Source organism: Panthera pardus, unplaced genomic scaffold (assembly GCF_024362965.1).
Source record: "Panthera pardus isolate Hobbes unplaced genomic scaffold, ASM2436296v1 HiC_scaffold_16, whole genome shotgun sequence".
Classification (NCBI taxonomy): domain Eukaryota; kingdom Metazoa; phylum Chordata; class Mammalia; order Carnivora; family Felidae; genus Panthera; species Panthera pardus.
In genome coordinates, this window is record NW_026526721.1 from 13,662,348 (window position 1) to 13,687,001 (window position 24,654).

Below are 24,654 nucleotides of genomic sequence, written 5' to 3' on the forward strand. Positions count from 1 at the left end.
TGTATAAATGTTTCAGCACAGCAGCATTTAAGGCGTGATGAGAACCTCTCTACTCTTCATCAGGACCATCTTAAGATCTTTGGTGCCTGACAGGGGGCTGTCTGTCTCTCCCACTGAGGGTTCAGGAACCACAAGCTTCTTAGGTGAGGTTGCTCCTTGGGTCCGACTTCCGGAAAACGGTTTAAGTGTCAGCCTTATTGAGAGTGTCCACAAAGTGTTTATTAATGATGACAGTAAGGTTGCCAAGTGAATTTGTTCCTGTTAACCAAGACCCCATGAAGTTTCATTGCTCTTTTCCTCCCACCTCAGTCAGAAACAGATGGCAAACACGATTTTTTTCTTCTGTTGAAAGATTTCGGTGAGGACCTAGGTAGGTGGGAAGCATTTGCAGCTTCTGTCTCTGGAGGGAAACTTTTCCTATCATCTTACCCTAAATATTTTTATTTCATTTGTTTGTCTCAGCAGCCCTCCTGTAAGTAATAGGCAGCCCACTGTAAAACTTCACTGTTTTGGGGCACCTGGGTGGCTCAGTCAGTTAAGCATCCGACTCTTGATTTCAGCTCAGGTCATAATCTCAGGGTCGTGAGATTGGGCCCTGTGGTGGTCTCTACGCTCAGCTTGGAGCCCGCTTAAGATTTTCTTTCCCTGTCTGTCTGTCTGTCTGTCTGTCTGTCTCTCTCTCCCCGCCCCCCGCCCCTCCCCATGCATGCATACTCTCTCTCTCTCTCTCTTTCTCAAAACAAAAACAGACAAAAAAACCAACAAAAGCTTCCCTGTTACATGCTTCTTTGGATTACCCATAATCATTCTTATTACCTTAGACACCATCCATCTGGGTCTGTCAGACCCTGAGCATTTGACCTCCGTAATACAGACAGTGACAGCCTGAAAGTCAGGTACGTGGGAATGTGTTGGCTCAGCTGTATCTGTGGTCACACAGCGGGTTTCAAACTATCACTTTACTCAGGAGAGGATGCAGGGTAGAAAACTTCTTTATCATTCTCCTAGGTGCTCAGAACGAACTCATTTCCACTTTCTGGAAATGTGCTTTTGTAATAATGCAGGATGCCTATGTTGCATGTATTTTTTTAAAAAAATTTTTAATGTTTATTTATTTTGGGGAGGGAGACAGAGCATGAGCAGGGGAGGGGCAGAGAGAGAGGGAGATTCAGAATCTGAAGCAGGCTACAGGCTCCCAGCTGTCAGCACAGAGCCCGATGCGGGGCTCAAACCCACAAACCGCGAGATCATGACCTGAGCCGAAGTCGGACGCCCAACCGACCGAGCCACCCAGGCACCCCTGTTGCATGTATATTTATTTAAAAAGCAAAGCCACCACCACCCCATCTTCTGTTTTCTGCCCCCCTCTTCCCCACAGCCACACACACGGTTGAAGGCTGCATTTATGTTTTATTAATTTTTATATCTGCAGTGTTTCACACAGCATCTGGCACACTTTAGATTTCGTTAGATGGGACTGAATGACTGCTATTGGAATAATTATCAGAATTTTCTTAGTTTAGCCTTTAAAATTCGGGGGGGGGGGGATCAGGGTAGGTAGAAAGAGGATTAAGCCAGCAAAAGATTAATTTTCACTTATATTGCAATAATTCTCACCAGTAGAGCTTTTGGTGTGAAGAGATCTAATATTTATGAAAAATTTCAAACTCCTGTAAGAGCAGAGAATAGTGTAATAAACTCCTGCGTATCTGTCACCAAGGTTCTATAATTAACCAAAATTACCAAATTATGCTTCATCTGTTTACTCATCCCCTCCCACCCCCTGCTCTGGATTCTTTTGGAAGCGAGTTTTAGACATCATATCTTTTATCTACTAGTGCTTTGGGATGCATCTCTGAGGGATAAGAATGCTTTAAAAAGTGGCTTCACTTAAGCGTTTTCTGACAATACATTTTCAAGCTGCCATGTAACTTTCAAAGAGCATTTTCTTACATTTTTCTCTGCATCTTCACGAATGCACGTGGAGGATTATTTATAAAGCCACGTTGCGACTATCGCTTTTACCGCAACGTTAAATCGAGGGTGACTCTCTAGAGGAGAAAAATCCGTCGACCCATTCTGAACCAAAGGAGTAGGCCTGGAAATTTCAACCCTTAACTATTTTAGAATTGTTTTCTTTGGGTAAGTCATTCAATGTGTTGCCAGTGCTGGACACATGCCCGTCTGCACTGCCCCCGGAGGGAGTCTCACTTGGGGTGTATATAAATAAGACTGAAATCCAAATGCCTTGTCTTCACGCTGACTCGCCTGCAAATGAACTATTAGCAACTGTCCCAGTGTCCCCATGTGGCTAGAAAAACAACGTTGCCAGGGCACAGCTTTTCCCTGTCACTGTGAATCTTTCCTTACTGTTTCTGTGACTTTTTCTTTAATCACCTCTGTATGTTTGGAATTATGTTGAAGGGCCTCCCTGATCTGATGGGGTTCTGTTGCAAAACCAGTGTTAAAGAGGGTAATGACTCAGATAAGCAGAAGTGAAGATGTGACTCAGTTATTTCCATTGAATCATAAGCTGTCGGTGGAATATTACTCATCTGTTCAATGAAAATTCGTTTCAAGTTTGAGTTTTAGAGGTAAACCTCCTAGGAGGTGTAGAAACCCTACGCCCTCCCCAGTAACAAATCTCTATGATTCTCGGGGGATAGTGATAATATGTCAGTGGTGCACTAAATACTCCTGTTTACTATTGAACGTTTTCTTTTTCCTTTCTTTTGTCCCAGACACATCAACTGGATCACTCTGCTCATTACCTGCGTCTGAAATTTCTAATAGAAAACAAAATGCAACACTACGTTCCAAAGCCCGAGGAGGACATTTATGAGCTGGTAATGTTTATGACGGTTGTCCAAGTACATTCTGTAGGAGATTATTTTTAAATTATATGTGTGCTTGTACTAATTGTGGTTGGTGAAGTAGAACGAATTCTAAAATAAATGAACCTCATTCAGAGCTCGGAAGTTTGCGAAGATGGCCTTACGTATCACAATGTGTCTGTAGAGTAGAAATGCCACCTTTGTGTCTGCAAGGAGTGAGGCTGTGCGATCGTGAGAAATTGAAATCCAGAGCTGACCCTCAGGTAGAATTTTAGTTATTATTCCTAGCTTTCCCGGCAGCGTGGTGACTCAAAGATCAGCTGGCTATTGTCAGGAACAAAAGCACTAACTCTGGTTTTGAATGACTTCTACCTGGGTATTGAAACCGATGGGTCGAATCCTTCTGGGTGAAAATGCTGCCGTGTGAGTCTATGTCCCAGTCTTTTGTAATTGTATTTATATAGGTGCCTGGGGACATTTAGGTATGTTTGGGTTTCATTATGAGACTTGGGTTCTAAACTAGAGATGGGTTTTATGTCGGCCCCGTTGCTTACGAATTTTGTGATATTGGCAAAAGATGTGCTAATACAGTTGACCCTTGAACAGCGCGGGGGTTGGGGGTGTTAACCGCCTGCACAGTCAGAAATCCAAGTACAGCTTTTGACTCCCCCGACACTTAACTACTAATAGCCTACCGTTGACTGGAAGTTCACTGATAACAATAACAGTCAGTGAACACACAGTTGGCATGTTCCATGCATTAGGTACTGTACTCTTAGAATCAGGTAAACTAGAGAGAAGAAAATGTTATTAAGAAAGTCCTAAGGAAGAGAAAATACATTTGCAGTAACTGTAAAAAAAACAAAACAAAACAAAACTCTGGAAAAGTGGACCCATGCAACTCAAACCCACATTGCTCAAGGGTCAACTGGGCTTAATTTCTAGGATTTTGCAAAGATGAGAGATACTAGTGCACATAATAGATGCTCAGTAAATGGTTGTCATGGAAATAACACAGTGACAAGCTCTTCTTTGTTAGCCGAGTGGTATAGTTTTCAGTTCCAGGAAAGAGACAATTTGGGAGCAAGGCGCCTCTATCTTAGAATTTGTTCTTCTCTCTCTGCACTTAGTCATTCCTCTGGGGGCCACCGAGCTGCTGGCCGTGGATACGTGAATGATAACAGGATGACTTCAGACATGGTTGCACCACAGAAAGCAGAATTGAAAACTTGAACCCGCATAGTCTCTTTCTGAAAAGGAGAAGCGTGATTTAAAATTTAATAGGGAATTTTGTTTTCAGTCAACTCTTTTTGACGTTTACTTATATGCGATAAAGCTCACCAATATCTTTTTAATGTTTATTATTTTTGAGAGAGAGACAGAGAGCAAGCAGGGGAGGGTCAGAGAGAGAGGGAGACACAGAATCCGAAGCAGGCTCCAGGCTCCGAGCTGTCAGCACAGAGCCCGATGCGGGGCTCGAACTCACAGACCACGAGATCGTGACCTGAGCTGAAGTTGGTCACTTAACGGACTGAGCCACCCAGGTGCCCCTAAAGCTCACCAGTTTTTAAGCACACAATTCAGTGAGGTTTCACCATACCATCATGTTTCCACCACTGCAGCCCTACTTTAGAACGTTTCTATCATCCTAAAATGTTCCCTCGTGCCCCATTAAGTGTTTCTAATAAATAGGAGGGGGAGGGTGTTTGTCGCACTTTTCCATGTGATGCAATCCATGAAAGATCAAAATGATGAGTCTATTTTCAACCATCGCCTGAACAATTAAGCATTAACAGGAGAGGGAGCTTTTAACAGAGAGAGTAGCTGATTTATTTTTCTTCCTCTGGCTGGCATGGGGCAGAGCCCTGACTTTGTTCTCTCTGAGCAGAGGAAAGAAAACCCTTTTCCTTACTTAAGAAAGGAAAGTGCGGGGCTGATTAGACTGGGATAGCTCTTTGACCACCGGTATGTTTGCATCTTGGTGGTTAAGACTTTCATATGTTGCCTCTAACCGACTTCCATGGCCCTCCTATTTCACACATAGTAGGGACTTGAGACATGTCTTTTGAAATTATATTGACGCGCTTATTATTTTTGAGTCTTGGCCATTGGGTGGCTCATCTGGTGTAGGAGACTGAGGCACACCAACCTTGGTCTGTGTGTATCTGCAATTGCCGGATAGATGTTCTCATCACAATTTTTTTTAAAGAGTCTAAAATGCAAAGAGAGCATGGCATCTTTCCTGCTCTTTGCAAAAGGTCTCCAGCTCAGAGGTCCCTGAGGAGGCGAATGCCATAGACTCGTTCATTTTATCGTTCAGATTGCAAGTGAGTATTGCTTACTCGCATCTCTGCTTTTACCAAGTTTCTTCACTTTTTTGTTCTTAAGAATACCTTGGGCAACTTGGCAAAGCTTTACGCTCCCTTCTCAGATTACTGTTTTCAGTTGCACGAAATAAAGCACATAGGATCACCTATGGCATAATTATGTTGCAATAGTTATCCAAGATATTTTTACAATTATAGATAAAACGTGTGCTTATTTATTGGCTCCTTAAATAATAAGACCTAGCGGGAGATCCGCTAGCTACTACTGTTTTGAAGTACTGGCAGCAGCCTGAATGCGATTGGGGAACAACCATGATTTTTACTGGTGACAAGGTCATAGTCACTGCCAGTACTGTTGTATTCGTTGCCTACATTTATTTATGATTGAAGGAAATGCTAAGTTTCAGTTACAGGTTAGTGGATATAAAGATGGCATTTTTTTTCCCCACCATTGAAGTTCACAGACCCCTTGGATTCTACCCAGGGGTCCCTGGCTTCCAATCCCCCATATAGGCCATTAAACTTGTTCTAATGTCATTCCGAGGCAGGGGGTGTCTGAACACACAGCGTTCCTGGAGGCTTTTTGAGAGTTTGCAGATTTCAGGTTATTGACCCTTACTGAATAAGCATCAGACCATACACGGTCGATTAGTTTCTGTAGCCCACCTCCATTTTATTTTTGACAGACTAGCGAAACTCACACACGTATGAAGCTGTTTCCTTGTAAGTAACTCATTCATAGATGGCTGTCCTGATATGTTTTATTCTCTGACACTGTTTTACCAGACATTCTTTAATAGTAAAGTCTGTAGTTATTAGGAAAAGTGTGTATTAGATTTGAAAGCTTTGAGGGGTCTAGGATGTATCTTTGGTGGGTTAGGGGATCCTCTTGCTTGTGAATGACCATGACTAGTCGGTCGTCTACTTATCTGCTCTGCTGGTTATGTTTTAATAGAAGTGGTACCTGTTTGGCCACTTTTTTTTGTATTTGGTTAATTGTTAGGCCCCATCGATGGATTGATAATGAATAGGGAGGCACTGGCTTTTCAAGACCCTTATTCAATGTGTTTTTCTTAAAGTGACAGGTGGGAATAAAGAGCTTGCAGAAACACTGGTCAATTGATTTATTTACTCATCCAGCAAATATTTATTTAGCATTTATGTGTGCCTGGCACCACTGTGCCTGTTCTGGGCACTGGGATACACAATCAAAAATCCCTACTCCTCGGGGCAACCTGGCCGGCCTCAGCCCACAGGGCATGTGATTCATCATCGCAGGGTCATGAGTTCAAGCCCCACATTGGGCATATGCCTACTTAAAAGGAGCGAAAATGAAAAAAATCTCTACTCCTTGTGGAACCCACACTCAAGTTTGTGGAGACATACAAAAATATGTAGATTTTTTGCGTAACGACATGTAACCGTGCAGTATTTCAGAGGATGTGAAGAGCTTGGAAAGAAAAGGTTAGGTCAAGTGGAAAGAGAGGTGGGGCATCCAAAAACAGAGTGTTCTGCCCCTTTAGCTGTGTTTGGGTTGATGTGTGAACAGAGCGAGGTGAGAGAGTGAGTCGTAGAGGTATTTTGGAGGAAAGTGTTCTAGGCTAAGGGAACAAAGCTGGGTGAGGCCCTGGCAGGGGGCGGATGGCGAGGGTGGAGGTTGTTTTCTTGTGTGTGAGGAGGGTCAGTGGCTGGAGAAGGGGTGAGGCTGCAAGAGAGGAGGGAGGAAGGGAGCAGGATGGGCCATGTAGGGCCTACATGAGAGGGGAAACCCTGGAGGAAGAAGGACACTGGTTGACTTCTGTTTTAGTAGGCTCACTGTGGCTCTGTGTCCGTAGAACATGTGCCACATGGCCAATGGACCACAGGGCACAAGAGAAGTTGCTGAGAAAGAGCAGGGGGTTAGTGCGTTGTAATTGGGGCAGCGGGTGATGCTGGCTTGGACCAGGGCACCCAGCGGAGATGTGTGAGACATGATCCTGACTTCATGATAACTCGAATGCCTGGCAATCAAGTTTGTTCTTAAATCTGATGATCTTTTAATCTGCTCTTTGAGAAGCGGGAAAGGGACACCTGGGTGGCGCAGTTGGGTAAGCATCAGATTTGATTTCATTTCAGGTCGTGATCTCAGGGTTCGTGGTTTGAGCCCCACATTGGGCTCTGTGCTGGCAGTGCGGAGCCTGCTTGGGATTCTCTCTCCTTCTCTCTCTGTTCCTCCTCTGCGTGCTCTCTCTCTCTCTCTCTCTCTCTCTCAAAATAAATAAACATTAAAAAAAAAGGGAAGGAAAATGTGACACATCATTGACTTAATAAAATAAAGGGAACGCGTGTGACGTTTTGCTGTTAAAGATGTTTGTATAACACCTATGAAATTTCAGCATTTCTAGTTTCAGATAGAGATTGTAGTTGCATTGAAAAAATATATTTTAAAGTGCATATCCTTCTTGAGATTTTATGTTTTTATTAGTGTTTTTTACTAAACACAATTTTAGTCTAACCACTCTGAGAACATACTGTGGCCAAGGGGCTTATATCTAGATCACACTTAGGTATTGTCTGGGGCTGGTAAAAGACACAACAGCTTTCACACCGTTCCAAAGAAAAGTAAGAGGCAATATTATGAGAGAATGGGAAAGATTATTCACAAAGCTGTATTCCCCCTGGATCTGTGGCAACCATTAGGAACTTTCTGGAGATGATTGCAACAGTGATATACTGCCACCTAGGGTAAGATTTTGACTCTCGAGGAAATTTGTAAAAAGTAAAACTGAGGCTCAAAGTAATTTGAAGGAAACAGTGCATAGCATTTATTGCACATTCCGTGGCGTCCTAAAATATTGCATAAAACTTTATTATATTTGGTATTTATAACTTTGGTAACTGCATTTTCTGAACTAAAGATCAGTTTCACAACTGATTTCTTCTGATTGCAGAATTTATTCGAATGAACATTTTTCTGAAGTATAAAAGGAAAAAAAAAAACCCACATGAAATGACACCCCTAACACATTGCATTTGGCGGAAGTTGCATTAAATTAGGATGTTCTAGAGGATCTGGGCTGTGTGGTCGTTGTTCCCAGGACTCTGCTCCCCTTTCTATTCTAGCAGCCTCTTTCCAAGGCTCCTTCTTCCACCTGTCAGCCTCCCTAAGAAAGTGAAGAGAAAGAAACTACCATTCTTTTCTACTTGCCTGAATTACGTTATTTCTGGGTGAGTGACTGTGTGGTCAGAGATGCGAGCAAGTTTCAATAACCACCAAGACTTCTCTTTCGTACTAAAGCACAGCCTTCTGTTATTGACCTTGGCACCAGAGTTTTTCATTTCAAAACTGAATGACAGTTTTCCAGTTCCATATGAGCTTTGACACATTTATTTGTTTTGGAATTTTTATCATAATCTTTGGAAATGGCCTTTGTCCTGCTTACCTAAGAAGTTGTGGTACCTCTCAGCGCCACCTGGAGGTGGTGTACCAGGCATTGCCGTATAGTGGAGAGAACTTGACCTCTGGAGCCAGCGAGACCTGGGTTCAAATCCCTGTTCTGCCCATTCTGCCCTTAAAACCTTTAGCAACGTGCTTCCTCTCCAGCCTTATTCCCTTGCTTGTTGAATGGAATGACACTTGTGTGGCACATGGACAGCTGAGAAAACCTTCATAAGTTATTGTCCATGATGCTGATTGTTGTAGACATATGAAAGTGAATTAAATTAAATCGAAGTAAAGTTTCTGATATGCGAACTACAGCTTTCTGTTATCTTTCCCGCCCCTCCCCGTACCCCCCCCCCCCCCCCCCCGCGGCTTTCTTGGGTTTCTAGAGAATTGATTAATTTATGTGCCTTAGTTTTCTAGCTAACTTGGTATAATCCAGTGGCTAAAAGAGAATCTCCTCCATTTATATAAATTATTGTCTGTTTCAATGCTATTCTTTGTCGGCACCTATTTGTGCTACTATGAATCTTTAGGGCAAAATGGCATGTGAACAGAAACTTCTCCTATTTCTAGGAATCCCTTGTCAAGATCTTTTTTTTTTTTTTTTAAATGTTTACTTATTATTTTTGAGAGAGAGAGAGAGAGAGTAGGGGAGGGGAAGAGAGAGGGGGTGGTAGACAGAGGATCCAAAGCAGGCTTTGCACTGACAGCAGAGAGCCTGACGCGGAGCTCGAACTCACAAGCCGTGAGATCGTGACCTGAGCCGAGGTCAGACACTCAACCGCCTGAACCACCCAGGCGCCCCCTTGTCAAGATTTTTATAGCCTCTTTCTGATTTTAATGATTTCTTTCCCCAGTACTGGAGATTTTTGGTTACTTTAGCAATAGTTTTCAGGTCTGTGAGAGATCTAGAAGGGGAAGAGACATTATTTAGAAACTGGAACGGTAGCCAAGTTTGGGAGCGTGCATTTTAAATTTCTCTTTTGACTTTTACTGGGTTCGGTTCAGTAAAAAGGCTGTGATGTGATGAGAATTTACTTCCAAGTATCAATTGTGAAAAAATAGACTTACAAAATGATGTCTATTCCTAATAAGATATTTGTAATGCAATCCTAATCAGACTCTTTGTCATTTTTCAGCTGTACAAAGAAATTGAAATTTGTCCAAAAGTCACTCAGAACATCCAGATTGAGAAGTCAGATACAGCCAGTGATAATTATGGTATGTTTATTTTTCTCTGATCTTTGGTGTTTCTCAAGTTAAAGCAATTCCTGTGTAAACAGGCACTTACTTACAATTCAGTAAAACGTCTTTGGGGCCTATTTAAAACAGATAGCACATCTGGCTTCTGTGCTATATACACAGTGGCCAAACTGGGGGGGTGGGTGGGGGGGGAAGGGAAGAGATTTACTGTGGGTACCATGCAGACTTCAGCCTAAACTTCATAGCTTTAATCATTGGGGTTAAATTTCATAACTTTGGGTCACTGGGGTTCTGTCGTAAATAGGAAATGTGTGTATCGGGAATAGATTATAGTATGATATACCCTAGTAATGAAGAAATGATCCCTTCACACCCCTCTTCCTCAAACATACTCGTTATTCTCCCTTCCTCCACAAATAATGTAAAAAGAACTTATTTCGGTGTTGTGCTGGGGGTCCCCAAGACCACCCCTACGTTTGCTGATCCACTAAGAGGACGCATAGGACTCAGGAGATCGTCCTGGTCATGACTGTGAGTTATTACAGAGAAGCTATAATAACAGCATCAATAAAGGGAAAAGGCACATGGGGTGAGGTCTGAGGAAAGTGGGTGCAAGCTTCCAAGAGTCCTTCCCCGGTCATATGGGACGTCCTCGATTCCCCCAGCAACAAGCTGGGACAGTGCACGTGGGGTGTTGTCTAGCGGGGAAGTTTGTTGGAGACTCAGTGCCCAGTCATGTAGACGCACTCTACCTAGCATGTACCAAAGTTTCAGGCTCCCAGCAGGGGAAAGCTGGAGTTCGGCGTCAGCCATATCGTTTGTACAAATTTTAGGCCCGGTGAGTCTCGTCAGGGTGTTGGGAACCCACCCAAAATCCAAGTTCCCGGATGGCCAGCCAGGGGCCAAACTTATAAGCAGACCTTTGAAAGAATAACAGGTTTGCCGTGTTGATGGTTTTCTACACAGTCGTCTGCATTCTGGCGTAGCCGAATATGTCGTCCCTTCATATGTCCCAGACTGCTTAGCATCACACTGTATGATTTGAATAGCAGTGGAGTTGGTGCTTGAGGAAACCACGAGGGGAAATCCAGACGGTGATATTAGTCAGGAGTGGCGAGGCTGGCCGAGGTGGCTCAGAACAGTGAAATGGGCTTCCTGAATTCACCGTGCCTCCTTTGTGGCTTGGCTTGACTCTATGTTACCCTCACTCTCGGACACAGGCCTGCAGCGGCCGCCTGGGGCGTTGTCTGTCTCTTGGCGGAGGGGAAGAGAGAAGGCGCGGTGAGCCAGGTGCTGGTGGCCTCACAGTTTATTGTCAAAGCCAGTCCCCTGGCCCCGCCTGCCCCCAAGGGGCAAGGGGACTCTAGCCCTGCTATTTGTGGGAAGGAAGAGAACCAGAAAGCCTGATGCAGACACATGGAGCTTACCGTCTTTGCTCATTTACGGTTTCTCTCTGAATTAAGTTAATTTGGCTTCTTAGCATTTGAGCATCTTCAGAACTTTCACTGACCAGCAGGATAGTCGCTCCCACAGGCCACTACTCTTCATCTCTGAACATTCCTTAGGGTATTTGGCCTAATGAAGAGAACCTCATTTTGGACCCTGGTCACTTGCGTTGCACCTTCATGCTGTTTACTTCTTGACCTTGAAACTAAAGACATCATACACCCAGAGGATGTTTTTTGATGGCAGAGGATAAACGTCTACAGAAGGCTTATTATGCATCGGAAGCGTGACCTTGGTAATTAAAGCAGTAGTTGGTGGCAGTGCTGTAACTTAAGTGTCTGGCTTCTCCAAAGTGAGATGCACCGTGACAGTTATCCTTTTCTCTTTAAGTAGCAAGAAGCAAGACAGGGCTGAATTTCAAGGTCTTGGAATGAAACTGTAAGATTGACGGGTGCTTGGACTCGGGAACTGGGCATAAAGCTGCTATGCTTTTGGGGCGTGTGGGTGGCTCAGTTGGTTAAGCGTCCAACTTCGACTCAGGTCATGATCTTACGGTTCGTGGGTTCGAGCCCTATGTCGGGCTTCAGGCTGACAGCTCAGTGCCTGCAGCCTGCTGTGATTCTGTCTCCCTCTCCGTCTGCCCCTCCCCCATTCATGCTCTGTCTCTCTCTGTCACAAAAATAAATAAAACATTAAAAAAAAATCTCTAAAAAAAAAGCTATACTTTTTATATGTTTTTATCGACTCAAGCGCTCACAGACCCCATTTACATTTCCACCCTGAAGGTATTTTAGTACCTCAGGCATCACCCTAGAAAGTATTGTCAACAGTGCTTCTCAAAATATCTGAGGTAAAGAAGCAGGGTGTTTTGTTTTGTTTTAACAGTCTGTCGTGGACCGCCACTGCTTTTGTAAACTCTCAAAGCTCATGCTTGGAGGTGTGCCATTGTCTAACGGCTGTGCTCACAGTGCTTAATCTCAGTTTCTGTCTACGTTACTATCAGTCACCAATGGTGCCAATTCTTGGACTTCACTTTCTAGAGCCTGCTATGTGTGGCTAATAACCTCAGCAAAACCATTTATTCTGAGCGCCCAGTTCATGCTGGTGGAAGGTGTTCCAACAGCGTATTGACGGAGAAGTTAAAGAGTCCCCCATCCTAAGAGACTTACTTGGTTGCCTCTGACCTCAGAACTATCAAGGATTCTTTTTTTTTTTTTTTTTTTTTAATTTCTGATAGAGACAGAGCATAAGTGGGGGAGGGACAGAGAGAATCCGGAGCAGGCTCCATGATCCGAACTGTGAGCACAGAGCCTGATGCGGGGTTTGAACTCAAGGACTGCGAGATCATGACCTGAGCTGAAGTCAGATGCTTAACCAACTAGGTATCCCCAAGGATTCTTTTTTTTTTAAGGTTATTTATTTATTTTGAGAGCAAGAGAGCACTTGAGCAGGGGAGGGGCAGAGAGAGAGGATCCCAAGCAGGCCCTTTGCTGCCAGCACAGAGCCCGATGCAGGGTTCAATCTCATGAACAGTGAGATTATGACCTGAGCCGAAATTGAGAGTCGGGGGCTTAACCAACTGAGCCACCCAGGTGCCCCCAGAACTACCAAGGATTCTAAATTCAGCTCAGCAGTATTTAACGTTAGCACCCACTCAAGTCTGGCTTCCTGCCGTATATTGAGCTCAATATATATACAGTGCAGTATATATATAAGTTACTAGCATATACCAACATACAAAAATCCAAACACAAACTACATGCTGTCTTCTATTTTAGAACACTTCAGGGAGGAAAATAGGGCTTAATAATCCAACTGACTGAACCAGTGGAAAGATTTGACACTTCCTTTTCTTTTCTTTTCTTTTTTTTTTTTTTTTTTTTTTTGTTTATTTATTTGAGAGAGAGAGAGAATGAGCAGGGGAGAGGCAGAGAGAGAGGGAGAGAGAGAATCCCAAACAGGCTCCACACCGTCAGTGCAGAGCCCAATGTGGAGCTCAAACCCATGAGCCTCGAGATCATGATCTGAGCCATAAACAAGAGTCAGCCACTCAACCGACTGAGCCACCCAGGCGCCCCAAGATTTGGCCCTTCCTTAATCTCTCTCAGTCGCCCTTCCCTGCATCTCAACCTGAACTGATTGTTGAAATTAGTTCACAGAGTTATGAGATAGACTAAGCATGACCCCCAGGCTGCCTTGAAGTAAAGGATGCATTGTTGCAGCAAGTGAACGTTCCTTCTTCTACGGGGACTTCTGCTGTTGCATTTTTGGTCACATGTACCATTTCTATCAGAGGTGTCCACACTTGTCCTATTTTCTGAATTTCCCTGTATCCTGGAATCTGGTTTTGAGTACTCCCCTGCTGTTTCTGATGATGCCATGACTTTTCCTTGGTTATAGATTTTAGTATGAGGGATCTTCTGGTTGCTCATCACAGGCGTTTGTCTTCTTGGTTTCTCTTCTTAGTTTTAATCACTTCCTTTCATTCTTGAGAGCATTATTGCCGCTCGTGGTGCCTCCTCTTGGTGGGTTAAGTTGGGTTTATTTTGAATAACTCCCTCTGCCTCCTGTTGGCAGTCATCTGGGGCTATGTTACGTTTATTGGCTGGGAATTAGATTGTTGCTATCCTATTTGAAAGGAAGAAAAACTGTCAAAATTACTGTGTTTTCCAGTGATCTCAAAATAATCCAACGGTAGGATATACAATATTTTCCTTACATGTGTTAATTTAGGAGATGGCTGTAATCCCCCTCCCCTGCGTGGGCACATTACTGGCATCTCGAAATGGAGGCTGCTCCCTGAGACTCTGAGAGCCCGAGGTAGTGTGTGCTGTGTAGCTGAGCGTGGGGAGAGCTGCCTTTCTGAATGCTGGGAGGGGGTCCTGTTTGCCTGACCCCTCAACAGGTGTCTTCCAATATGAATTCCAGTGCAGAGCCGAAGTGCCGTTTCCCTTTGTGAATGTTGGCTTCCCTTGAATGAACTTCCAGAAAACTTATTGCAAAAGCTTTCTTCAGCAGTCCTGTCACAGAGATTTCCCACCAACTAGAGGGGTCTGATCTCTTTCTCGGAGCCATGCTTGCCCAGCACCAATCTCATAGTCACTTGTAGTCCTTGTTATTATCTTTTGATTATTTAAAAAAAAAAAAAATAGACCAAGAAAAGAGGGAAGGGGGCAAAGGAATAGTTCAGCCATCTCCACTGATTTTGGCCTCATGTGGTTTGTATCAGGCTTTCAACTGTCACCTCTCCTGGCATCTTCTGATCCTGTCCCCTGGCACCTTGTCATTTGCCCACTTTTTTTTTTTTTTTTTTAATGTTTATTTATTTTGAGAGAGAGAAAGAGTTGGGGAGGGTCAGGGAGAGGGAGAGAAAGAGAGAATCCCAAGCAGGCTCCACGTTCAGCACAGAGCCCGACATGGGGCTTGATCTCACAGCCACAAGATCACAACCCAAACTGATCTCAAGAGTCAAACGCCCAACCAGCTGAGCCACCCAGGTGCCCCTGCTCACTTGTTTTAATAGAAAAAGAAATGTGGTCCCAAAACTTGACAGAAACTCAGCATTTCAGAAAGGAAATGCCTATATTTTAATGAATTTGTATCCATTCTTTCTCTTGGCATTGCCCCTGATTCTGCATCTACTCTAACAGATAAGAGAAATTCTCTACTGAAATGCAAGTAGATAAACCTGTGTTAGGGCTAATATCACTTAATTGGCTCATGTATAAAATTATTTTTACTTGAGTGGGTCTTCTTCTTTTTTTTTTTTTTATTTTAAAGTTTATTTTGAGAGACAGAGAGGGCACGAGCAGGGTAGGGACAGAGAGGGGGGGGGGAGAGAGAGAGAGAATCCCAAGTAGGCTCCGCACTGTCAGTATAGATCCGAACATGGGGCTCGAATTCACGAATCATGACCTGAGCCGAAATCAAGAGTCAGACGCTTAACCAACTGAGCCACCCAGGGGCCCCGATTTGAGTGGGTCTTCTTGAAACATAATCTGAACGTTACAAGTTGCTATAAGAATGGAATTCAAAGTAAGAGTCAAATAAAGACCAGAAAGTCCTCAGGGTATGGCCTGTGTTTCCCCATCTGAGGGAGTTATGATACTGTAGTGGGCGAAGACAGTTGGTAGTTTTGCCTAAGTGTGGGTATCTATTTCCTGATCCTGTGAACTAAACAGAAAAACCCATGTTCGTTATGACACGGCCTGAAAAGTCTTGATGACTCCCTGGGTCTCAGTCCTGTAATTTATTATTCAGTTTTGTTGTTATTTGCTTATTTGCTCTTCAAAAGCACTGTGATTTTTTTTCTGCCTTCACCCTTAAGGTAACTACCTATATTAGGGGATTATTCTTCTCCCAGACCTGAAATTATGTCGTATCTTCACAACTGCATTCATTCTGATTGCTCTTTTCGGGGTGTTTGCCACAGTCTCTTACTTGAGGGAAAGGAGATAACAGATCAGAAAAGACTTTTAAGTAATCTCGGGGTGTCTGGTGGCTCAGTTTGTTAAGCCTCCCGGCTCTTGAGTTTAGCTCAGGTCATGATCTCACAGTTTGTGAGATTGAGCCCCGTGTCGGGCTCTCCACCGAGCCTTCTTGCGATTCTCTCTCTCTGTCTCTCTCTTTCTCTCTCTTTCTCTTTCTTTCTCCCCTCCCCTGTTGCACTGTCTCACCCTCCCTCAAAATAAATAAATTTACATTAAAAAGGTAATAAAAATCTCTGTGCCCAGCTTGGGGCTGGAACTCATGACCTTGAGATCAAGAGTTGGATGCTCCACTGACTGAGCCAGCCAGTCGCCCTGATCAGAAAAGAGTTATAATGAGAATGTCTAGAAACTGAAGTGCCCAGGGCTTGTGGCCACGGAATTAGAAGCCCCTCAGATCCCCAAACCACCTGGAAACTCAGGGTCTGGTTCTGCCTTTTTTCCCGAAGGATGTAGCAAGCCCAAGATTGATTAGCTAATGAGCTTTGGGCTCTGGAAGCCTGGACAAGTATAAGATAATCTTATGATCACACTCTAGTAGAATGTGCAATCAATGAATTTCAGTATAAAATAAGATTTGTAAAGTAAGGCAGTACTTAATCCCCCTATGCAAAGATTTATTAAATTAAACTCGGTGTCCATATAGCAATACATATGGCTGGACACATACCATATAGTTGTTCAGGTGTAACATATCTTAGGACAAGGATTGGCTGCAAAAAGCCGAAGGACCCAGTTGAGATATGCTAATCATCCCGTTTGCACTGTGGAGGAGACAATGGAAAAAATAAAACTGTGGCATTTGCTAGCAAGCAAGGTAAAACAAAATAATTTTCTTCCATTTGGGTTGATAGGTAGGTGGTGTGAGGAGAGATGTACCGGGTAATGTTAATTTTTGCAAGTAGTGGCTTTTTTAGAGTGATCTAAAAATACATTTTTTTGTGTGCTTTGTAAAATAATACGAACAAGGAAAAAACAATTGCTCCAAACTGTAACCGAAAACATTGAACATACTTAGTTCACAGCAGGTATTTCGTGTTGTTTGGCAAACATTCGGAAGGTGTGAGCCCTACCATTCTGTCTTTGTGTTTTCCAGGCTTTTCCCTTTCCTCTGTGGAAGAAGATGGCGTTCGAAGGCTCTATGTGAATAGTGTAAAGGAAACTGGTTTAGCTTCCAAGAAAGGTAAGTGACTGAGTATCGTAACTGTCTGTCTATCTCTCTTAAAATCCCTTGGGGGTTTCTCTGGTTGGTGGATGAGAAAGACACCCCCAAAGGGTTCACTGGTAAAGATTATTTGAACGTTGTCTCCTTGAAAACCCTCCCAGGGAATATGCATATTGTTCTATAAATGCAAGTGTTTAATGTCACATTTTGGATCTTAAATCTGATTCTGCGCCCATTTGCTTGGGGCTGGTGGGAAATTCCATTCTAATCTGACGTGATCGTCTTTCGATGGTATGGAGGTCCTAGGGGTTTTCCTGAAGCAGCATTTAGGAACAGCCCTCTGTGCTCCGGTGGCCAGAGCTGACGCTGGCTCTCCCCTGAACCTGCAAAGCTCCTTCAGAGTGGATGTGGTCTTTCTCCCGCTCATGAAGGGACCTTTGCAGAAGTTGAGAACCCAGGGTTTCAGGATCCAGTCTTCTTGCCCCACGGAGAGAGCTCTGTTCTGCCACACCCCGCCTGCGGCCCTCCCAGGGCTCACTGCGGTCCGGGCTACTTGTGAAACCCCAACTCTCTTTCCTCTTTCTACTCAGAGAGAATCTTTTCAGCCTAGATTTTTTTGCTTCCTGTGATGGTTTCCTAGGGCTGCAGTAACAAATTATCACAAACTGAGTGATTAAAAACAACAGAAATTTATGCTTTTATGGTTCAGGAGGCCAGACGGTCAGAATCCGAGTATGGGCAGGGTTGTTTCCTTCTGGCGCCTCTGACAGAAGAATCTGTCCTATGCCTCTCCCTTGCTTCCAGTGGCTGCTGGCCGTCCTTGGCAGTCCTCGGCTTGTGGTTGCGTCCCTCTAATCTCTCTGTCTTTCATCACATGGCCTTCTTTCCTGTGTGTCTCTGCATCTTTACATGGCCTTCTTACAAGAATACCGGTCACTGGATGTAGAGCCCATCCTAATCCAGTGTGATTTCATCTTTAATGTAATTACATCTGCAAAGACCCCATTCATTTTTTTTTTTTAAGCTTATTTACTTATTTTGGGAGACAGAGATAGTGGTGGAAGTGTAGAGAGACAGGGGGAGAGAGAGAGACTCCCCAGCAGGCTCCACACTGTCAGCACAGAGCCCGACGTGGGGCTCAAACTCACAAACCGTCTGATCATGACCTGAGCCAAAATCGAGTCAGACGCTTAACTGACTGAGCCACCCAGGCGCCCCAAAGACCCAAGTTCCAACTAAGGTCACATTCTGATACTCTGGATGGACATGAGTTTGGGGGGTGGGGGGGTGCACTTTTCAGCCTACCATACTTACCATAAACAAATCAGGCCGCTAGATAGGGCTCAAAACCCACTTTCCTTTCATTCTCCTTGCTGTGGAACTTTTCGTTTCATCCAGGCAGCAGCCATATCATACCTGTCTAATAAAAGGCCAAAACGTCTGGGTCAGTTGCACTTAGACGTAATGCCTTGCATCTGTCTGCTGTAGCAGACAAGAATGGAGCAGACAAGAAAATGGTGGAGTGGCCTACCTTGCCAACTGCCTCCATGTCTTGGTACAGCTCAGTTCTGGGTGTTCACAACCTTCGAGCTACCTACCCAGGTTACTTCCCCCTGTGCCGTAAGCCTCGGAGAAGGGCAGCCTGCACCCTTGGCTGTGCACAGAAATGGCTGAAGTGTGACAAATGGGGAATAAAGTCAAAAGTCATGTATTCACCGCCGTCACAGAGGAGGATTTTCCTTCCATACTTTTCAAGGCCAAAGGCAGCCTGGAGGCGAGTCTCCACATTCACTAAGCTGTATCTCAGCTGGGAGCAGACGTGGCAGGGTTTGTTCTCCCACAAACCCAAAGTCTGATTGTTATCTCTTGCAGCACGATGAGTGTGCCCGTTGGCGTGGTATGGGGGTGGGGAAGTACGCTGCCTCAGTTTCAGTCACATCCTGTTTTAGTTCTTTGAATCCAGGAGCCCTGGTTTTAGATAAAAACAAATGGTTGTCTGTTCCAACCCGCTTGCCTTGTATAGCACTGTCCTCTATAGATTTAAGAGTGATGTCCCTTTGTCCACTGGGGCCACAGACACACCCATGTAGAGGGCAGTGGCAAGCAAGAGACTTGGGTTGGGGCCCCTGGGTGGCTCAGTTGGTTGAGCATCTGACTTCAGCGCAGTGGTGATCTCGTGGTTTGTGAGGTCGAGCCCCACGTCGGACTGTCCCCTGCTGGCAGCCCAGAGCCCGTTTTGGGTCCTCTGTCCCCACCGCCTCTACCCCTCGCCTGCTCACGCTCTCTCACAAAAATAAATAAACATTAGAAAAGAGAGAGAGATTTGGGTTTTTTAATGTTAATTCTAGCCTCTCTGTGCAGACGTCTGGATAATGGAGAGCCCACTACAGACCGTAAGGCCTCTTCTCGGAGATCTCTAATCACAAAACATTCCCCTTCTTCAGCTTCCATTTACCGTTTTCCCCTATTCTTCTCTATAGACAGCCTTGGATGTCCATCATGTTATAACTAAGTCTCTTATTTATTTTGGTTAACCACCTGGGGCTTTTGGCCTATAATGAACTAATGGTGAATCCCCCTTTAATATCTGCCTACCCGTCCCCTGGATCTCGCATTGGCTATACTTACGGAATTGACTCTTTGAACCAAAACCAGTTATGTTACACTTAATCTCTGTTCAACTTGGGTGTGCTCATTCTGGCCCATCATTCTTCTCTTGGGGTCATCCGAGGCTGGGAGCTGGCATCTTCTTTGCTGTCCTCCCGAGTGTTTCTCTGATGGCTCCACAGGACAGAGCCCGGTTGAGAAAACCGTGTGCTTCATTCTCCAGGGCAGAGTATCTTCTAGATACTTCACAGCTTTTGCCACGGTCGATTATGGGGATTGCTTCTAAGCAGGCTGTGGTTTTCTGTTAGAAAGAAAAGCTTTCCTTTTTCTTCTGCTACATACTGATGAGAGCTCACGTCTAGTGAATACCTTCAATGTGCCAAATGCTGTGCTAAGAGTTTTACATGGGTTACTTCACTTAGTCTCAGCGCACGGTCACTTTTACGTATGAGGAAACGGGGGCTGGGAGAGATTCAGTAACATGCCCGCGGTCACAGAGCTGTTACGCGGTAACACTGTGACAGCAGGACCCCAGTGAGGCACTTCATTGCTCACTACTGCTGGGCTGTCTACACTCACGTATTAATACTGAGAATAACTCACTCAGGCAACTGCCTGTAGTCATTGTCTAGGTCTGCCATGACAAATGACCACAAGCTGGGTGGTTTAAAACAACAGGAATGTGTCCTCTCACAGCTCCGGAGGCCAGAATTCTTACACGAAGGTGTCAGCAGCTCCCTCTGAAGTCTCTAGGAAAGAATCCTTCTTTGTCTCCTCTAGCCTCTGACAGTTCTAGGTGTTCCTTGACCCCCAGCAGTATCTATCACCACCCTGTTCACGTCTATCTTTTTTTCTGTGCCTCTCTTCAGAGGACATTTATCGGTGGGTTTTTGACCCACCAGACAATCCTGCATGGTGTCATCTCAAGATCATTTATTTAATTATAACTGCAAAGATCCTGTTTCCAAATAAGGCCCCACTCACAGGTCCTGGGACATGGACATATTTTGGGGGGGGGGGGGGTCACTGTTCAACCCACTATACACTTTTGCTACACCAGTCATGGTAAACCTGGAACTTCTTTAAAAAACAAAACAAAACAAAACTCCTAGCTGTTTAAGTCCTGTCTTCTGTTTCTCCTTATATTACCTCCTCTAATGTCTAACCGAAAGGGTTGTCTCCGAGAGAAGACTTAAAAAACACCAACCAAACAAACTACGTTCCACATGGGGAAATTTTGTATTTTCATTTCAAATGCTGTGATGCCAAAATCTGTCACCTATAACTGGAGTGCTTAGCTTCCCAGAATTCCACCTCTGAGTAGAGAAAAACATTTGTCTTCCGTTGCCTCCCCACTCCAAGCGTTTCCTGGAGTGTTTTATGGTAGAAGGTTGATGTCAAGTGTTTTGGAAACCCGAGTACAGATAGCCAAGGGCTGTGACTCGGTGAAGCCGGGAAGTACGAACTTCTCTGTGGAAACACTTTCCCTCAGACTCAGAGGTAGGATCCGTGGATACCTGAGGAGCTGAGTGGCGTCTCATTTCTGCAGTTTATTCATTTACCTTTGCCCTCACTCACTTCCCTGTCCAAGTTTGTTCTCCACATGAGTCTTTAGAGTGAGAGTTGGACTCTTGTCTTCTTCGTAGCTGAAACAATATTTCCTTTCATGTTCTGCTCTAACCTCTCCCTTTCTCAAACTGCTGGAATGTTCTTTTAATACCAGGTTGAAACGCCGCAGGGTCCGTCACAACCTCTTGTTCTTTTGGGTTGGGCTAGTTCCCTTGGGTCCCTGACTTTGGCAACTCCCCCAGCATGCTTTGCAAAAGCAGCAGAGCCTTTGGGGACCTTCCAAAAGATACTCACCCCGAAGCCGTGATATAGTTACAAAAAAGGCGGGGGGGGGGGTGTGGAGGGCAAAAAATGATCACATGTGGTTCTCTAGATTGTGTTTGGATTTGGAATAAGTTGATTTTCTATAGTCGTAGCCAGAAGAAGCTCACTGCACTTTGGTTCCATAGCAGTGAGCAAAGAGATGTTAGCTGGCCGTGCCACATGTGTGCACTGTTGCACAAGTGTGTACAAAACATATTGATTATAGCAATCAGAGCATTTGTTTTCTTGTTTCTTAAAATTTTTTTAATGTTTATTTATTTTTGAGAAAGAGAGAGAGAGACAGAGCACAAGTAGGGGAGGGTCAGAGAGAGAGGGAGACACAGAATCCAAAGCAGGCTCCAGGCTCTGAGCTGTCAGCACAGAGCCCGACGCGGGGCTCGAACCCACGAACCGCGAGATCATGCTCTGAGTTGAAGTCAGATGCTTAACCGACTGAGCCGCCCCAGCTACCCAGAGCATTTCTACCATTTCCCCTCAAAACTGAGGATGATAGCCGGAATTAGCATTTGTGAGGAGAAGGTGCCCAGAGCAGGTGGGTTCGGGAAGGAGAAAATGTGTTTAGTTGGTGTGTGTGCAGGACAGACAGGCACGTTTGTCACGACCGAGTCCGGAACCTTTGAGACCGGGGCCCGCGTGATCACCTGGTGATCACTGTCGAGGACCAGAGCCTGTTTGCACCGGCTCCCGGGGCCATGGGGCCCACGACAGGTGACTCCACGTGCCCTTTACAGCAGGGTTTCTACGCTGTTGTGATCTGACTCGATGCTGTGGCCGCCACTGCTTTTATGTGCGTGTGAAATGAAACATTTTCCGTCTCGCGTTGGCAGGCCTGAAAGCGGGAGATGAGATTCTCGAGATCAATAGCCGGGCTGCAGGCACCCTGAACTCCTCTGTGCTCAAAGATTTCCTCACGCAGCCGTCCCTGGGCCTCCTGGTGAGGACCTACCCTGAGCTGGTCGGGGGTGTGGAGCTGCTGGACTGCCCGCCCCACCGAGCGGACGGCCCCGCGGATCTCAACGACAGCCCCCTGGCCTTCCTCAGCAGCAACCCAGGTATGGCTGCGCCGTGTGCCGGACCCGCATCTGAGCCCGGGTCAGCCGGGACCTGCTGGCGGTGTGTGTGTGTGTGTTCCAGTGGCCTGGGGCCAGCAGGCCTAAGATGTACGAGTGAAATGAACTGGTTACAGAGTGTGTGCTTCCTGTTAATTTCCAGGGGTCGGGGGACTTGTGTTCTTGCGGAGTAACCGTTTGTCCACTAATCAACCTGTCACACACGGAGCTGCTGCTGCTGTGTATCATTTTGGAGAAAGTCGAATGGGTAGAGGCCCCCGTGTCTGGGCTGTGGGTGGAGATGACAGAGATTCACCAAGGCTCCGGGTCCCCCTTCTGCCTTCCACGCCACCATCCCCCAAACCGTCGAGCCCGTGCTTTCCCTTCTGTGTGGGAGAGGGTACGGGCTGCCCCGCGTGGAAATACGCCCAGAGCTCTCATTTGGTCAGCTTCTCTTGGGCTCGCCCGGTCTCCAGTCGGAGCAGGAGTCCACAGGTGCAACCATGCCCTGCCTTACCCACTGCGCTTCCTGCCCTCAGCCTTTCTCCCTATCCCTTTGTAACCTTGTGCTTACCCTAAAAGAAGCAACTTGGGGGCACCCGGGTGGCTCAGTCAGTTAAGTATCTGACTTCGGCTCAGCTCATGATCTCATGGTTTGTGAGTTTGGGCCTCGCATCAGGCTCTGCACTGACAGTGTGGAGCCTGCTTGGGATTCTCTCTCTCACTCTCTCTCTCTCTGCCCTCCCTCCCCCTAGCCCCCGCCTCAAAATTAAGAAATAAACTTAAAAAAAAAAAAGAAAAAAAAAAGAAGCAACTTGTATGCTGTCTGCCCCTTGAAGCCTCCCTGCTCCGGGTCCCTAGGACCCTGCAAAGACCTCTTTCACGTGGGCCCTAGTCGTACAATACTGTTCTTACTGGTTTGTCTCTCTGTCCTGAGTTTGTTCCTGGGACTGGGCTTACACCTGCTTCACTTTGCTCCACGGCACCCCGTTCTTGTTGAGTGAGGGTCCGTGAATGAGCCCACCAGTCAATAGCATGTTGCTGTCACTTCTTTCTCCATGACCTGGTTCTAGCAGTGGGGTTGATTTAGTAAGTTGGGGTCTTTGGATTTATTTTCTTTTCAAAACTTGAATTAAAAAAAAAAGTCTTTGATTTCAAACTCTGGGTATAGGTACTTTGAATATTCTTTGCCCTGTCATTGATTTTTTTTCAGTTTATTTACTTATTTTGAGAGAGAGAGAAGGAGAGAGAGAGAATCCCAAGCAAGTTCTACAGTCAGTGCAGAGCCCAATGTCATGGACCACGAGATCATGACCTGAGCCCAAGTCAGACACTGATTGAGCCACCCAGGCACCCTCCTGTCACTGTGTTTCAAATTCCCTTCTGAAGTTTGGCTTGATGAGAATAGATCCCCAGCAGAGCCCTTGGGAGAGCACATTCTTTTGTTCAGTGGCTGTTGCAGGAATTTGACAAGTTGAGGCTTCAGAAAATTGATCACACTTACTGCTGTTGACTTCCTTGACTCATTATGTCATTGCAGTACCCACACCCCAATCAGATTTTTAGAAAATGTTTCCAGGGAGCTGTGTACCCCTATGGGGAATGGAGACCACGAAGGCTATTCTTTTGTGTGACCACAAGATGGCAGGATTGATCCCATAAAACTCAGTTCACAGAGACTGATGTTTCTGTAATATGACTCTGAATGAGGCTTGTTGTGTTAGGTTAGGTTGGGTTATTTAAAGGATTTTTATAAGATCTGGATGTACGTACTATGTACATACAGTGTATTTCAACTTTCTTTGAATTTTTTTTTTCCGTCTGAGCCCTTCCTGTGGGCTATGGATATAAAGCAGGGGTTGGCAAACTACAACCCACAAGCCAAATGCAACCCATGGCCTGTTTTTACAAGTAAAGTTTTTTTGGAACTGTTTAAACAAACTGTTTAAATAAAGGTTGATTGTCCCTATTTTGGGGTGTTTCTTCTTTAAAAAATTGTGTGTGTGTGTGTGTATGTGTGTGTACGTTTTGCAAATTTTTATTAAAATTGTTTTAATTAAAATGTATTTGCATGCATGTATTTATTTTAGAAATATTGAGTATATTCTGTATATATAGTAGCTGTCCCATCTTTTATATGATGGAGTTTTAAACCTACCTGACCTCTACATAGTACATGTTACCTCCTTCAGGCCAGTCACCTTTGAAGGCTGAGTGCT

At 45.0% G+C, this 24,654-nt stretch overlaps 1 protein-coding gene and 1 long non-coding RNA gene across 11 annotated transcripts in view; one reads left to right on the forward strand and one right to left on the reverse strand.

Moving 5' to 3' along the window:
- Positions 1-24,654, forward strand: part of TIAM1 (TIAM Rac1 associated GEF 1) — a 391,533-nt gene that overhangs the window by 312,810 nt on the left and 54,069 nt on the right. For all 9 annotated transcript variants that reach the window (XM_053903151.1, XM_053903146.1, XM_053903144.1 and 6 more), the window contains 4 exons: positions 2,742-2,846; positions 9,725-9,806; positions 16,818-16,904; positions 22,214-22,438. In XM_053903151.1, coding sequence (XP_053759126.1) covers positions 2,742-2,846; positions 9,725-9,806; positions 16,818-16,904; positions 22,214-22,438 — 499 coding nt within the window. The remainder of the gene's footprint in view (positions 1-2,741; positions 2,847-9,724; positions 9,807-16,817; positions 16,905-22,213; positions 22,439-24,654) is intronic.
- On the reverse strand, positions 3,360-19,876 carry LOC109249686 (uncharacterized). Of its 2 annotated transcripts, none has more exons than XR_002072703.2 (4): positions 19,515-19,876; positions 18,418-18,854; positions 18,201-18,302; positions 3,360-4,084 (listed from the first exon to the last, which is right to left on the reverse strand). It is a non-coding gene; the product is annotated as an uncharacterized LOC109249686 (long non-coding RNA). The 2 variants fall into 2 exon arrangements; XR_002072702.2 differs by lacking the exon at positions 3,360-4,084 and adding an exon at positions 16,420-17,877.